At 39.4% G+C, this 16125-nt stretch overlaps 1 protein-coding gene across 1 annotated transcript in view; it reads right to left on the bottom strand.

Moving 5' to 3' along the window:
* Nucleotides 1–421: 421 nt before the first annotated feature.
* Nucleotides 422–16125, bottom strand: part of LOC148473840 (peptidylaminoacyl-L/D-isomerase-like) — a 97970-nt gene continuing 82266 nt past the window's right edge. The window contains exons 4-6 of the mRNA XM_088459338.1: nt 8770–9767; nt 8054–8180; nt 422–615 (exon numbers count right to left, since the gene is read on the bottom strand). Coding sequence (XP_088315464.1) covers nt 422–615; nt 8054–8180; nt 8770–9767 — 1319 coding nt within the window. The remainder of the gene's footprint in view (nt 616–8053; nt 8181–8769; nt 9768–16125) is intronic.

The raw sequence follows: 16125 nt of genomic DNA, 5'->3' as shown, positions 1-16125 counted from the left end.
TGTTGGGCTTTACTCACATTGTGCAGGGTTTCTCTTGGCTCTCAGTTCTCTCTGCCGCTGGCTCTCTGTGCTACCTCCACCAGTCCTGTGGGTATGGTGTGGTGTGCCCGGGCACCTCTCTGATCAGGAGTCCAGTCAGCACTAGAGTATGGGCACTACAAAGTTGCTTCCAATCAGCTGACTGTTTCTCCTCCAATGTGTGTACAGAATTCCTGCACCTGATCTCTTCTGCCAATTAGGGAATGTTGGTACTTATAATCAGACTTCCTAAAACTCACTCCAGTTGCCAATGCAGCTTAGACTACCTGGGCTCATCAGAGAGTTAATCCTGAGTCCATTGCTAAGAAAGGTGCTCACATTTCTGGTTCCAGCTCTGTCCAGGGTGTACTTAGTAACTATCCTACTCAGTAAAAGCCTATATTCAGTAACATTCAGTCCAAGTCTGGTTCCAGTCTAGTTCAGACCAAGCTCGGATCCAGTCCGGTTCAGTCCAAATCTGGTACATGTCTAGTTCAAGCCAGGCCTGGATCAATTCCGTTTTTTTCCAAGTGCAGTAGAAGTCTGGTTCAGTCCAAGCCAGGATCCAGTCCAGTTCAGTGAAAGTTTGGTACCAGCCTGGTTCAGTCCAAGTCCAGATCAAGTTCAGTTCAGTCCAAGTCTGTTATCAGCAAGCACATTACAGTTCAGATCCAACTCTGATCCACTTCAGTTAAGAACAAGCGCCCAAGCCATCCAAGTTCTCCTGATGTCAAACCAGGCTCAATGGATAAGTCAGAAATCTTTTTTATGTCTCTAACTCTGTGATAGGATTTTTAAGGGCATCAAGACAAGAACCTTCATACTGTCCAATAGGACCTATTGAGTTGAGTCTCTCTTACTTCTAGAAGTATTACCCTAATCTGCATCTTACTTGCACATGCAAAGAAACTTTATGATGCCAGCAAGTTTCCAGCATTCAGTTTCTTCTCCACCAGTAACCTCTGAACCCAGAGTTCACAACATCCCACAAGTGTGATTATCAGCATCCCATTTTTGAGTGGATTGGGAAGGATGGATAGAAATAATGGGTGGGGGTATACTATACTAATTTATTCTACCCTGCAAAAAAAATCTAAAAGTGTATGTTACCCAAAAATAGGCCCAACTCTTGGAGAAAACTCTGAAGGGGTGAGTCCTCAGTTCTTTTGCATTTACTGAAATTACTCTAAAGCAGGTTCCCATCAGTCTTCAGCAGGACACATTTAGGAAGACCAAGACATGTGGATTGAGACAACTGGTGGTCTGTGGAAAATTAATGTGCTTCCCTGAACTACAAAACATAATCTCTTTACAATGAGATATGTGACATTTAACAAAACTCCTGCTCCTCCTCCTCCTCCTCTTCCTCCTCCCTGAAACTCATAGACAGAGAATTATCCTGGTTTGAAACTATATACACTGAATAGTTTCCCCTGGACATTCATGAAACCTTAAGAGAAGAAGTATTAAGTTTTAAGCCCCATTTTTAGAGTCATGATGCATTGCCTTATAAGTAGGTCAAATGCCTTGGGCTAAAGTGTACAAGACAACACTTTGCTTCTTGAGTTCTTCTGTGGTGGACACCCACTGCACACTCCTGACTTAGTGATGTACTGTACTGTAACAAACCCAATAGCATTTATAAACTTTTCTAAACATGCTTCCTCTCCATTAATAGGTGTAACAGGTACAATGGGTGTTTTTTCTACATTTGGTGGGAATGTGTTTATATTACTCCCGTCTGGACTGATGTTATCAGACTATCCAGACACTGTATGTTCTAGGGATTTAAGGTCTGACTGCTCCTGGATTCTAGCTATTCTCATTCTCTGACTTATCTAAATTGAAATATAAGATATCTTTACTGGAGCATTTACATAACACCACCAGAGCCACAATCTGTGTCTAATAAGGTTACCTGAATATGGTAGGCCCATAATCTTGGCCATGATTATGCTAAAAACCTCTATTGACTGCAAAATTTTATTGTATTTATATATTATCAATAATTTGGAGTTGTGCACCTGAGATTTGTCTGTTTCTGTGCCTGCAATTAGTGTAATCAGGTAGCACCACCCATTATATATATTCAGGGTGTGCAGTCCAGGAATCTTTCCCATATACTCCATTTAATGTGCTTTATTGCACACCTGAGGGATAGGAGATGCACTCAGTCTGAATTAGCACCCCTTCCTTTTTGGTTTAAAAGCATGAAGTCTGGTAATGTATATGCACCCTGGTATTAGGCACAATTCTAGGTAAGTCCTACAAGTTGTATACTGTTGTGCAACTTTGGTTCATTTTTGGGGCATGGGTCCCACTAGATTGCTTTGGTTGATCTGATTCAGGGCACTGCATTATAACACATTTTTCCTTTATAACATATTTTAACCCTTCACTGTTTGTTTATTATACATGTACTTCACTTTTTTTATTTTCATTCTTTATATGCAGCTGTGGCTGCTCCTAGCTATCTCTTTTACACTGCACTTTTCTTACTATGGAGGTGCCCTGGGGCAGCTTAGCTGGGCCAGTTTGTGGGGGTCCTGTGCTCTGGATTTGAACCTTAGTATGTTAGGGACCTACCTTAAAGAGGTTACCTGGATATGGTGGGTAGGCCGATAACCTTGGCCATGATTATGCTAAAAACATCTATCGATTGCAAATTTTTATTGCATTTATATATTATCAATAATTTGGAGTTGTGCACCTGAGATTTGTCTGTTTCTAATGACAACTCCCCCTCCTCCCTTTTGACAGTTAAAGAAAGGTTCCGTCTGATAGATTTCTATATGGCAATGGTCAATATAACATGTCAGGAATGGACAAACACTCTGACTTTTCTTCAACCTCGTTTCATTGGATGACTTCAAGGATTCCTGTCACTAGTCAGTAGCCCTTACCCATGTATCTCCACCCAGTTTATTCCTTATAATACACACCATAAGCATTTATACACACATCATTTATAAGTGTGAATTGACAAAGATGATTCTGTTTGAAGTTAAAAATCCCTGCCTACTTATATCACATCATTACTCTGATAGGTGTCTGCAATGAAATTTGTCTTTTTGTGTTTAAGCTTTTATAAGTTTTCAGATGAAGTAAAATGTAATTAAAACTAAATGACATCTCGGTAGTGAAAATGTAAATTACAAATCATTTTTAACATAACACATCACTGACAACAGTTAATTTGCACATAAATGTCCATTATATGTGCTATTTTTGTCTAATTTGTATTTTAAGCACATTATTACTATAAAACATAGAACAGACAAGAAATTGTTAGTTCAAAAAGATTGTTAGTTTAATTTGTTAAAGGAAAAATAAGAACAAATTTTCAGACATTATAAATTGTGTATCTACTTTCAATGAATTAATCAGTTGCATATTAGCTTCTAGGATATTCAACAAAAGTGTTTTATTTATCCAATAGATTTAGAACCTAAACATGATTCAATCAATCATTTGTATTATTCTGTTGTTCTAAAGAAGACAGATTCTCCAAAATATATGATTGGAGATAAACTTTGGAGGGTGAGCTATACCCCCAAATTGTTCTTCCTGATGGTCATATTCTGGGAAATACATCTCTCCAATGTGTTATTCATTGTTGTCGCTTACTGGGAATGATATCCCTCCACTGTTATACCCAGTCACCTTGTGCAGAAACAAAAACACACACAATGGCTTAGAGATGGATAAATCATTGAATTATTATGATTATTATTATTATTATTATTATTATTATTATTAATACAATTAAACAAACCAAGCTCATAATGTCTGTTAGATACATAAAAAATAAAAACTGAACAGTAGAAAACAGCCTCTAGTATATAACTAATAATAGAGATAAATCTAGTGGGGTTTTTTCTATTATTTTACCTCTTACCAGCTCTTTTGACAGTAGCGGTACAGCAGTGTCACATCCACAACAATTAAGGGGGCAGGATGAATTAAAAGAAAATATAAAAATGTCCCTGGTGTAAATTATTATATATATTTTTTTTTAATTATTATTTATTTATTTATGTGGCACCACAATGGTTATGCAGCACCTTACAAAATGCATAAACAAATAATTGAACAAGAAACCAATGACTAACAGTATAATGCAGGACAAGGACAAGCTTTATACACATTGCCACATTAGTGATCATAACACTCAAATAAGCAACAGGGTATAAGCAACCAAGTGATAGGTGCCCTTGTGGGGATAAGGATTATATGGAAGTATAAATATTGCATCTGCATGTTAGTGGTGCTGCCAGAATAGGGGAAATTGTAAAAACAAAGGCCCTCATTCAGAGCCGGACGCTCTGAGCAGAGCGCACGCTCTGAATGAGGGCCGTCCTCCATAATTATGGAGCGTCCTCCTGGACGCTCATATAGCTGTGGGTCACCACCCACAGCCTATACGAGCGTGCAGGTTGATGGCCGCGATGGTCTTGACCATCGCGACCATCGCCACTGCGAGCCGGAGCCTGCGGTTGAGTTTCTCAACCGCAAGGCCCGGAGTGATTTTGGCTCTATCACAGCCAAAATCACTCCCACTGACATCACTAGAGATGTCAGTGGGCCGGCTTCTGACGGTAGGCGTTCCCTTGGGAACACCCCCGTCTGGGAGGCACGCCCCCGGCATGCCCACCAAAGGGGGCATGCTGTTAATCAACATCGACAGCACGCCCCCTTTGATCAGACACAACGAGCGAAGGAAAGTCCTTCGCTCGTCGCGTCTGGCGCATGCGCACAACGGAGCTCCCGCCGTCGTGCGCATGCGCAGTGCACACCATCGACCCACTTGCGAGTGGACAGCCGCTTGCGAGTGGGTCTGAATCAGGCCCAAAGTACTGGTGAAGGGAGGTGAGGGATGGGGACTAGAGAAGAATACTATAGGACTGAGGTGGGTGTAAACAATCAAATTGTGTAAGAGCATACCCTAGGAACCATGGCTACTTACTATGAGTCTGGCTGAGCATAATAATAATAATAATAATAATAATAATAATAATAATAATAATTAAAAGCAAATATTGCTTTCTTACATTTCCTTTTTCCTACAACACCACTTTTAAATATGATTATTATAATTATTTCCTACTTCCCTGAAAGTTGTGTGTTGAGAATATGAACCAGTTATAATCTGATTACATCCTCATACTTGCTTGTGCTATGTATAACAGAATATTTCTTTCTTTGTGATATATCATCATGGCTTCTATCACTCCATAAACCACTGACATTCCAGAAATTATATAACATATTTTATATTATCCATTTATCACATTTAGGGCTCTATTTATTAACATTATTTTTACTGAAATAAAGTGAAAAGGGGTGTTTTCACACCCTATTCACATTATTTTAGTATAACCTAAAGTTACTAAAGGGCAATTGGAGTAGAATTCGTAAAATTCTACTGCAAGCCCTAATTATCATTTATTTTTAGTAAGCAAATTGCATTTCCCATACTTGTAATGGGAAATGCAATCTGTCTGGTAGTTACCAAAAGTAAATTGTGAAAAAATACGGGGAAAACCCTGTGATAATAAAGCCACCAGGGTATTCATGCATTGAAAAGTCCTATTATTATCTAAAGTTTTGAGCCTATGGGATGGGTACAGGGTGCAGGCGCTATTACTGTGGGCATTATGTGTGTAATGGGCAGTACTACCGTGGACATTATGAGTATAAGGGGCACTATTACTGTGGGTATTATGTGCATAAGGGGCAATATTACTGTGGGCATTATGTGTGTAAGGGGCACTATAACTGTGGACATTATGTGTGTAAGGGGCAAAACTACTGTGGGTATTATGTGTTTAGGGGCATTATTACTGTGGACTTTACATGTACAAGGGTATGTATTACTGTGGCATGATGTGTATAATGGGATATATTACTGTGGGCATTATGTGTATAAGTGGCACTATTACTTGTGGCCTTATGTTTATAAGGGGCACCACTACTGTTGGCATTATGTTTATAAGAGGCAATAACAGTGTAGCCATTATGTGTAAAAGAGGCATTTTTATTATGGATTTTATGTGTATAAGTGGCACAACTACTATGGGGAATTAAGTGTATAAGAGACATTACTATTGTGGGCATTATGTGTATGGGACATTTTTACTGTGGGCATAATGTGTATAATGGGCATTATTACTATTGGCTTTATGTGAAAGGGGCACTATTACTTTGACATTATTTGTATGAGGCACTATTGCTGTGGGCATTATATGTGAAGGGCACTTTTACTGTGGCATTATGTGTATCAGGTGCTCTATTACTGTGGTCATTATGTGTAAGGGGCACTACTGCTGTGTGAATTATGTGTAAGGGGCACAACTACTGTGGGCATTATGAGTAATGGTCATTAGGCAGTCATTACTGTGGTCATTATGTTTATAAGGGGCATTTTTACTGTGGTCATTATGTGTATAAGGGGCATTTTTACTGTGGGCATTATTTGTATAAGTGGCACTACTAATGAGGGCATATTGAGTATATAAGGCACTATTACTGTGGGCAATAGATATACACAGCACTACTACAGGGGCTTTATGTGTATGGAAGGGGCACAAATACGGTTGGCAATATGGGTATAAGGGACACTAAGTTGTGTAATGTGATTTCGGTGCACTACATGCAGTGAAAAGTGAATAATATTGCACTAATGTGTGGTGTCAGTTGAATTGGGGGTACTATTGTATGGCCATGCCCCTTCCTTGTGAGACCATGCCTCTTTTTTGAGGCTGTCACTTTATAGAGAATAAGAGGGAGTGGGCAAAAAAAGTTTGCAGGGTGCACCAAACACAGTAGCACTGGCCGTGCACACAGATTTATGTCTATGGGCTCTATTTATTAACATTATTTTTACTAAAATAAAGTGAAAAGGGACTTATTGTCAGGGGACGGGACTTAGCGACACTCAGTCGGCACATGCGTCGGCACTTGTCATAGTATTTTTTCAAAAAATACTGTGATAATTGTGTGGAGGGGATTTGCAGGGACATAGCTTTATCGCAAGCTCTGCCCTGCAAGGGATTTTTAGTAAATCCCTGTGATATTGCCTGAATTCGCAATGCGAGTTCAGTCGATAATATCACACTACAATCTGCATTCAAAATGCGGATTGTAGTAAATAGAGCCCTATGTGAGAAGATCTCTAGGACTGTGATGAGCTGTGCTGTCATCAGTCTGTGTTGTTCTTGCACTGCAGGTACTCAGAGAGAAAATATACCAGTATTCACCTACAATTATAAGTTGTTCCAACTGACTTAACTCCAGCATACAGTATACTGACTCTGCATTCTTATCACAGGTCTGTCACAGAGCATTGCATTTTGTGATGCTTGTCTGCCTCTGTACATTGACATATACTGTATGTACCATTTATATATTATTACTATAGATATCATGGAGTAGTACAGGCCAAATTCTGTGGAGGCGCGAGGAGAATCTGCTTATAGTAATAACTGGCAAATGTGATTGAATCTGCCTCTTAGAATATTCTCTTTGCAGAGAGTGACTGCTAGTAGGTATTAAATAGGAGGCATACACATCTGATATATATTATATACATACCACTATACAGTACTTCCATTTACTTTATGCTCTTTTTGCAATAATTGTACATGTTATACAGAACTCTTCTCTACCACCCACTAATTGAGCAGGTTTTCATGTCCTCTTTACTGCACATTGTACTATTCTACAACAGTATTGTGAAAAAAAGAACATCAAAAAGCTTGTTTTAGAATTACCACCCAGAAGTGAAATACCATAGGGTGCCCCTACACGCCCTGGGGTGCCCTATTTCAAGTGATGTACTGAACTGCTTATTAGTTGTTGGTTGGTGATCAATAATGCAATGAATAGTAATATTACTGTAATTCAAATTAATCATATCAGCTTCTAGAAAATTTAAAAAATACATTTTATGTTAATCAATAGTCGCGCAATAGATTAACGCCCAATTATAATTAAATTGTATTTGTAATAAGACAACAAAACATGTTTAATTTACTTTTAACAGAGGGTGCAATGGTTCCATAGGCCATGTTCCTTGAGTAGCCAATGCTGAGAAGTCCAAAGGGTTCTGTAGGGTGCTGGACAGTATGAGATCTGATGCCGCCACCAAGGTTATACTCTACCTAGGAGTATACAGATCCAGGGATTGTTTCCACTCAATGGGTCTCATTCAGACCAGGTCGCAAGTGCCGATGTGCTGGCAACCGGGTCGATGGTTAGCCCTGCACACGCTCGCTCCGGAGCTCTCTACATAAGGTTGTGGCTGTCGATGTTGATCGACAGCTTGCCCCATTTTCTAGGCGTGGTGCTTTCCAAAATGGAGGCATTCCTGGAGGAACACCTACCGTTTTGTGGGCGGCCACATTGACATCATCGATTATGTCAGTGGGGAGTTTCCTGCTCAATCAGAGCAGGAAGCTCCCTGGGGCTTGCGGTTGCCGAGACCCAACCTTAGGGTCTTGTTGCAAGCCCCGATGGTCGCGATGGTGTTCACCATCGCGACCATCAACCTGGTCGGTCGCTAAGTTGTGAGTGGTAACCCACAGCTTAGCTAGCGACCAGGAGGCTGCACTAAAAAAAGGAAGTGGCCGCCCTCATTCAGAGAGAGCGATCGCTTCTTGTGACCACCTATGAATGAGGGCCAATGTCTTTTGGAGCCTTCTCATCAAAAGTAATACCAGGAATACTCCATGCCTTTGTTTAAAATTCAGCCAAATTAGTATCAAACTTATCCTGTCCAATGAGGATATGTGCAGGGCCTAATGAAAAAGTACTGAGTATGCTACTTAGAAATGAACCAACATTTGTATTTTTATTTACCCCACCAGTGCCAGAGAGCGTAACTTGAATCAGACTCCCACTGTGTATAGACAGTGGTGAAGACTGAGAGTCATTAATCTGTATCAAATCTCCAGCTTCTACCTGTTTCACCATTTTTTTTTCACCAGAATGGTACTCAATGGATGTTTTTTGAAAAGCGATAACAAGCGCAATATCATACTTAGTCTGGAAGGACAATCCTGGGATAAAGAATGAGGTTCCCCAACTTCCAACAGGCCTGAGCTGCTCATAGACATGAGAACAGCCAATGTTATTTGCAGCACAGGTGTGCCCAGCTATAACAGCAACAGGTTGACTAGAATTCACCTTAGTGCCTGAGAGATCATCTTTACTCTGAATTTGGATAGCTTGGAATGGCTCAAGATTAATTGTCATCTTGTCACCCTTTAAGTACATCTTCCCATTAAAATTTACAGAGCCCTTTTGATAGATGTCAACAGTTGTTTGGTTTTCATATGAAACCACAAGGACTTCTTTGTATTGATGTTCTGGTCCTTTCTGGGGGGTAATTATATAATATGCATGTCTAAACTGATATACAGGGTAAAATAAACTCACATCACCACTATTGTTTCTATAAATACAAGACATCACAATGACATCAGCATCAGCTGTAATCACCATAGGATGAGGACATGTTACTGTTCCTTTCAGCTCCTTAGATATTATGATTGGAATTCTTACAGTTTCCCCTTTCTCAACCATCACAACTTTACTAAAATTACATTTGTTAATAACAATAGAGACAGTGGTATTAGGTGAGGAGCCAGTCACTAGAACTTCTCGTTGTGGAAGCTCAGTAGAGATCTGATTCTGTAGAAATGCTGTGATAAACTTTTTTCCAAGAGAAGTAACTTGGCCTTTAAAGCCTGCAATGAAAATCATATTTACATTTTACATATAAATATTCACCTTGCTAACATATGCCATGGTTCAAATTGACCCAATAAAGGACAATTATTATTTTGCATGTGCAATAAAAAAAAACTTTAGATTTTTATCAGTTATATATTAATTGACAAAACATTTTCACTTAAAAGAAAAATCATCATTAAGCATGTGAACCACAATTAGTAGTTGAAAGGTTTCATTCTATATAGTTAAAACATTTCTGGGAATTAATTATCAAACATTATTTATCATTTACACATTTTACAAAGTTAAAACATCTCCAATGATTGTAGCATTATTGTATTTGATAAGTTTCACAGGTGAACATTAAACTTCTACTATGGTAAAATGTTGTAAAGAGTTGTACTAATGTGGTAAAAATCTCCATCATTACTAAGAATGTCAAAGCAATTCTGTCTCCAAACTTGTTGCCAGCTTTGTTAAACATTGTAATATTTTCCTGATATGGGGCACATTACTGCATTTATTAAACTTCTACTCTTGTATACGTCCATCAATGAGTCCTAATATATATATATTAGTCATTAGTATGTTATTGTCATGTTATTAGCCAGTCATAAGACAAGACTGAGTATTAACAACTGTACAAAGAGTTAAGAGTATCCTGCTTTAAGCATACTATCCATAGGGAAATATAAATTTGATCCATGAGGATAAGACACACATATAGCAATGATTTAGACAGAATGCAGAGGTTCTTAGTGAGCTGTATGATTCAGTCACACAGCAAGGTTAGCCTTGGGTAAGTGGGTTGTGTGAGTGTAGGAAGAAAACTTATTTAAAGTTATGGGTGGACTTTTATAAAGAGAAGTTAATTGGATAGAATAGTCTGTTGAGGTTATGAGAGTGGTTCTGAAATATGATAAGCTGTCTGAAAAAAATGTTACAGGGAATGCAAGAAGGTTTGGAAATGAGAAAAAAGTTATATTGTGTGAGGTAGGAAATTCCACAGAGTGGGTGCAGCTCAAAAGAAATTCTGTAACCATGAATGGGAGCAAGTAATGGGTGTGTGGGTGAGAGATGCAGATCTTGGGCAGAGTGAAGGGGTCAAGCTGAGAGATATTTTGAGATAAGAAAAGAGATGTACATTGGAGTAGTATTAGCAAATGTATTATATGTTGCAATAGATAAGATACTGTACTGGCAGCCAATGTAAGGACTGACAAAGGGGTGCAGTAGCAGCAGAACACTTTGCAAGGAAAATCATACTAGTTGCTGCATTCCATATATATATTGTTGGGAAGAAAGTCTATTTAGGGGAATGCCAGTAAGGAGGCTATTGCAATAGTCAATACAGCTGGTAATGAATGCATAAATAAATGTATTGCAGTGTCTTCTGTGTGACATGTGTGTATTCTGAAAATAGTTTTTAGAAGTATGTAACAGGATTTGCAATCAGATTGAATGTGGAAAACAAAGGACAGATCAGAGTCAAGGATGACACCTAGGCAGTGAGCTTGATGAGTAAGGTTAATTCTGGGGGTTTTAACAGATATTTATATATCAGAAAAGTAACATTTGTTGAGTATTGGGAATTTTATTAGATTATTAGCTCTGTTTCTGCCACATTAAGTTTGAGGTGGTGAGAAGACATCCAAGATGAAGTAGCAGAAAGACAATGAGTGACACAAGCCAACACAAATGATGAAAGTTTTGAAGAGGGTAAGTATATTTGGGTATTATCTGTATATATATATATATATATATATATATATATATATATATATATAACTTGATTGTTTTTGCAGTGTTTAAATCATTTACCACATTGACCAGTGCAGTCTCAGTGAAGTATTGGGAACAAAAGCCAGACTGAAAATGATCATGTAAGTTTTGTGAGGAAAGAAAGCATGTAAGGTGAGGGTAAGTCAGTTTAGGTTGGGGAAATTTGAGGAGACAGGAATTGACAGATATGCGAGGGTATAGGACCAAGAGAAGATGTACTAAAATAGGGAAATAAGAAGGGAGAAGACATTTCATCTTCAATTGTGGGATTAAATAAAGAGAAGGTGCCAGGGTGTTACAAGAAGGAATTGAGAGGAATTGAGCATCTGGCTGTGGTAGAAGATTATATTTATTTTCTTAAGGTAGGAAGCAAGATTTTGGGTGCAGGTGAAAGTAAGTGGGTATAGTGTGGGAGGGATGAAAAACGATTTAAAAGTCTTACATTCTATTTTTTACATTTCTATAGTGATAAAGAACATTATATGTAAGGAAGCAATGCAAAGTATGGGATTTAAACCAATGATATTCTGCTTTTTGTGAGAGTTTCTGCAGATCTCACATTTCTTTAGTGTACCATGGCTGATGTCCTGGTTGATGTGTAGTATAAAGTGCAATTGTTGCCACTTAATCTAGGGCTGTTGGTAGCATTTGGATAAAATGTGTTAATACTATTTCAGGACAGTAGATATAAAAATTAGGTTCATAATTATTAAATCTTATATTTCTGCAAGTATGAGGCAGCGTGAAATCATTTTTAAGCAGTTAGTTTAAAGCAATAGAGTAGAGATTGCAGGTGATACAGTGATGATCAGAGGGAAGAAAAACACTGTCAAAGAGATCAAAAACTGAGCATAGATTAGAAAATACTCAATGAAGGAAGTGGTCACCCTAATGAGTAGAGGGGTACATTTATTGGGAAAGGCCAAGAGAGACTTTTAGAGTAATGTGTAGGCACAGGAGGAATATGGATTGTCATTGGAAATTGTTAAATTACCCATGACTACAGTGGAGAAGTCACAGGAGAAGAAAGGAGTGGACCAGGCAGAGAAATGCTCAAGGAAATATTAATGTGTTCCATGGAGACAATAGATCATTGCAATATGCAGAGAAAATGGTTGCAAATCCTGACTGAATGTACCTCAAAATAAGTGAAAGTGATTGATGGGACATTAAGCAGGATTCTAAAAGTGATATATGGAGAGAGGATAAATCCAATCCCTCCTCCTTGTCTACCTCTAGATCTCAGGTTGTGGGCAGAGTGGAGGCCACTGTGAGAAAATGCTGCAGGAAAGACAGTGGGCCTGATTCAGACCCACTCACGAGCGCTGAGCACTAGCAAGCAGGTCGATGGTGGCCCTGTGTGCATGTACACGACGGAGTCGGCTCCATCGTGCACATGCGCGAGACCCGGATAGCAATGGGCAATCCGTCGCTCCTAGTCTCATACCAAAGGGGTTGTGCTGTCGATGTTGAGTGACAGCACGCCCCCTTTGGTGGGTGGGCCGCGGGAGTGGCTCCCCAAACAGAGGTGTTCTCATGGGAACACCTACAGTCTGGAACCGGCCCCACTAACATCACAAGTGATGTCAGTGGGAGTGCTTTCGGCTCTGTTAGAGCTGAAAGCACTCTGGGGCTTGCAGCAACGGGACCCTACCACAAGGGTCTTGTCACAAGCCTGATGGTTGTGATGGTCTTGACCATCACGACCATCTTCCTGGCCGCTCGCTATAGCTGTAGGTGGTCACCCACAGCTATGCGAGCGACCAGGAGGCCACTCTACAAAAACAGAAGGCCGGCCCTGATTCAGAGCGAGCGCTCTGTCAGAGCGTCCGACTCTGAATCAGGCCCAGTGTCTTTTTGTGTGAGCCATGTTTCTGCTATTTTCAGAAGATTGAGGTTGTAAGAGATGAAGAGGTCATGGATGCAGATTCATTTATTACAAGAGAGCATGTATTCCAATTAGCACATTTAAAGGATTTAGAGACTGTTGTTACACAGTTGATTTGTTTGAGGTTTGCTGGATTTCTTTAATGTTATAAATCATATGTGTGTATTGGAGATGTGTGTATGACCTGGATTGACGATTTGGTGATATATCACCAGCTAATAGAAGCATCTACATGCAAAGAGTTTGGATTTTGGTACTTTACCACCTTCCAGTACCTGGTCACTTCGAGATTTCATCTGTGAGCGTTGGATCCTACCTATCAGAACTCTAAATTGTGACTACAAACTGGTAATATACATATATCACTATTGGACTGTGCTACCCTTATATAACATGGAACTATGGTGCAGGCTTAATTGCCATGTTGATCCTTTCAGTGCTTTCAGTGCCTACAGGGTTTCAAGCTATATGCCTTTGTAATCGAATCCCATTTTCACTTATTGTCATACGTTGATTCATTTGATTTCTCAGTACTGAGTTTTTCGTTGTTTTTTCTTTATATTTATGTACATTTTATTCATTTTTTATATATTAAATTCATTTTAATAGTATCAGCGTTTTCTATTGTATATATTGTTGTTTAGGAGGCTTACTACCTCCTCCCCAGCAGCTGCTTGGACAAGCTACACATGACAGCACCCCTCACTATAACTTTAGAGGATTTTCTTAGCCCTGGGCAAATGCCTTTTTGCGTGTGCATGCATCACACTTCAACATTAATATTTCAGATTTTTTTATGCAGTACAAACACAATTATTATTGGAATTTTATAGAATAATTTGTATTTCTAGAAATACCATTAGTCTTTTGCCTAGTCTAAAATGTCAACTAAAATGTATCCGAAATGGCCCCCCAAAATTTTTTTCCCATCTTCTAAATAACACACAGAAATATGTTTTTTTCCTGTTTTACCAATTATTCACCTTTTTAAAATAGCAAAAAGCAGATTTCTATGTGTAGGGTTTGACAAAGAAATCTTCAAAATGCATTTGTAATTTCTTTTGAATGTTTGCTATCTTAATTGAAATTCTTACTATGATAAGGCAAAATATAGTATTCCAACATGGCTTACTATTTTTAAACTAGATAATCTATCATACTAAATGAGGGCCAAGTGTTTTTTTTACACAAAATGGGGAGATATGGGCTTTAGAAGCTCTCCAGCTGTGACACATATAACATTTTGTGTACCATTAAGTGGGCAAGAGGAGACTTGGGTCAATATGTGGGTGATAAGGCACATGTGTGATAACCAGGAATAGATACTAGTAGGCAACATTATTTGAAAGTGGGTCTCCCAGCTTTCAAATTTGATTGTGCACATGGTTACAGATGTCATTATGGGAGTGACAGAACATATAGGCCCTTCCTGAACATATGGAAAAATTATCATTTCTGTAATATGGGGTAATATTGAACGGTGATCATTTGCAATAAGTACTAAGTGTCCCCTCAAAATTTGAAGAGGGTACACCCTCTTTATGTAATTAATGCCTCCTATTTATTTGTAACCAGGTTAAGGGAGATATTTCCTCATCAATAAATGAAGTTATTTTTCTATAACGCATGGTGGTTAATGCCTGGTGTTCAGTGTGATTACCATAAAAAAACTTTGATGTAGGCACAAAATTTAAATTGAGGACAAACCTCATTTACATGAAGGTAACCCAAAATATTTGCATTGTAGATTGGAAGAGATATAGGGGGTCATTCAGACCCGGTAGTTAGCGCCGATGCGCTCGGACCGGGTCGATGGCCCCCCACAGAGCATGCGCACGACGGCGCCGTCGTGCACATGCGTGAGACCCGTTACGACCGACAGCGCCGGTCGTAGTGGGTCTCAATCCAAAGGGGGCGAGCTGTCGATGTTAATTGACAGCTCGCCCCATTTGGAAGGCGAACCGGGGGGGTGGCAGGCCAAAAGGGGGCATTCGCATGGGAATGCCTACTGTTTGGGGGCAGCCCCACTGACATCACTAGTGATGTCAGTGGAGAGCTTCCAGCTCAGACAGAGCCGAAAGCTCTCCAGGGCTTGCGACAAGGGAGACCCTACCCTAGGGTCTCGTCGTAAGCCCTGATGGTCGCGATGGTCTTGACCATCGCGACCATCACCTTAGGTGGTTGTAAGGCTGTGGGTCTTAACCCACAGCCTTACCACCGCAAAGGATAACGTCTTGAATATTCAAGACGTCCTCCTCTCATTCAGACCGACCGCACACTCTGTGCGACCGGCTCTGATTGAGGTCCATAGGGAGATGTAAAGTCCCCTATCTCACCATTTTTCATCTTGTTTTTAAACAATGCAGTTGGCTCACATGCATGCATGGAGGCAATACCAATATTAATGCTGGTGAAAGGAAGGCAGACAAATTATTGTTTGGAAGAGGTGTTTGGACAGGGTTAAATTTTGTTTTGGGTGTACTACATCCACCACTGTGGAAGACGAGTTGAAGTTATTCTCCTGATTGTGAATGCATATGTGGGTATGAGTCTCACTGGTCCTCTACAGTGAGGGGGTTATTGTACGACAGTTAATTTTCTCTTTTAGCAGAAATTTGTGAAACAGTTTAGTATTGCAATGTGCAATTTTATAATATTGATTAAAACATAACTTTTCTTGAATCCACGATTTGATCATATGC

Source organism: Taudactylus pleione, unplaced genomic scaffold (genome assembly GCF_031769625.1).
Source record: "Taudactylus pleione unplaced genomic scaffold, aTauple2 ptg000906l, whole genome shotgun sequence".
Classification (NCBI taxonomy): domain Eukaryota; kingdom Metazoa; phylum Chordata; class Amphibia; order Anura; family Myobatrachidae; genus Taudactylus; species Taudactylus pleione.
This window is presented reverse-complemented; position numbering and strand designations above follow the sequence as displayed.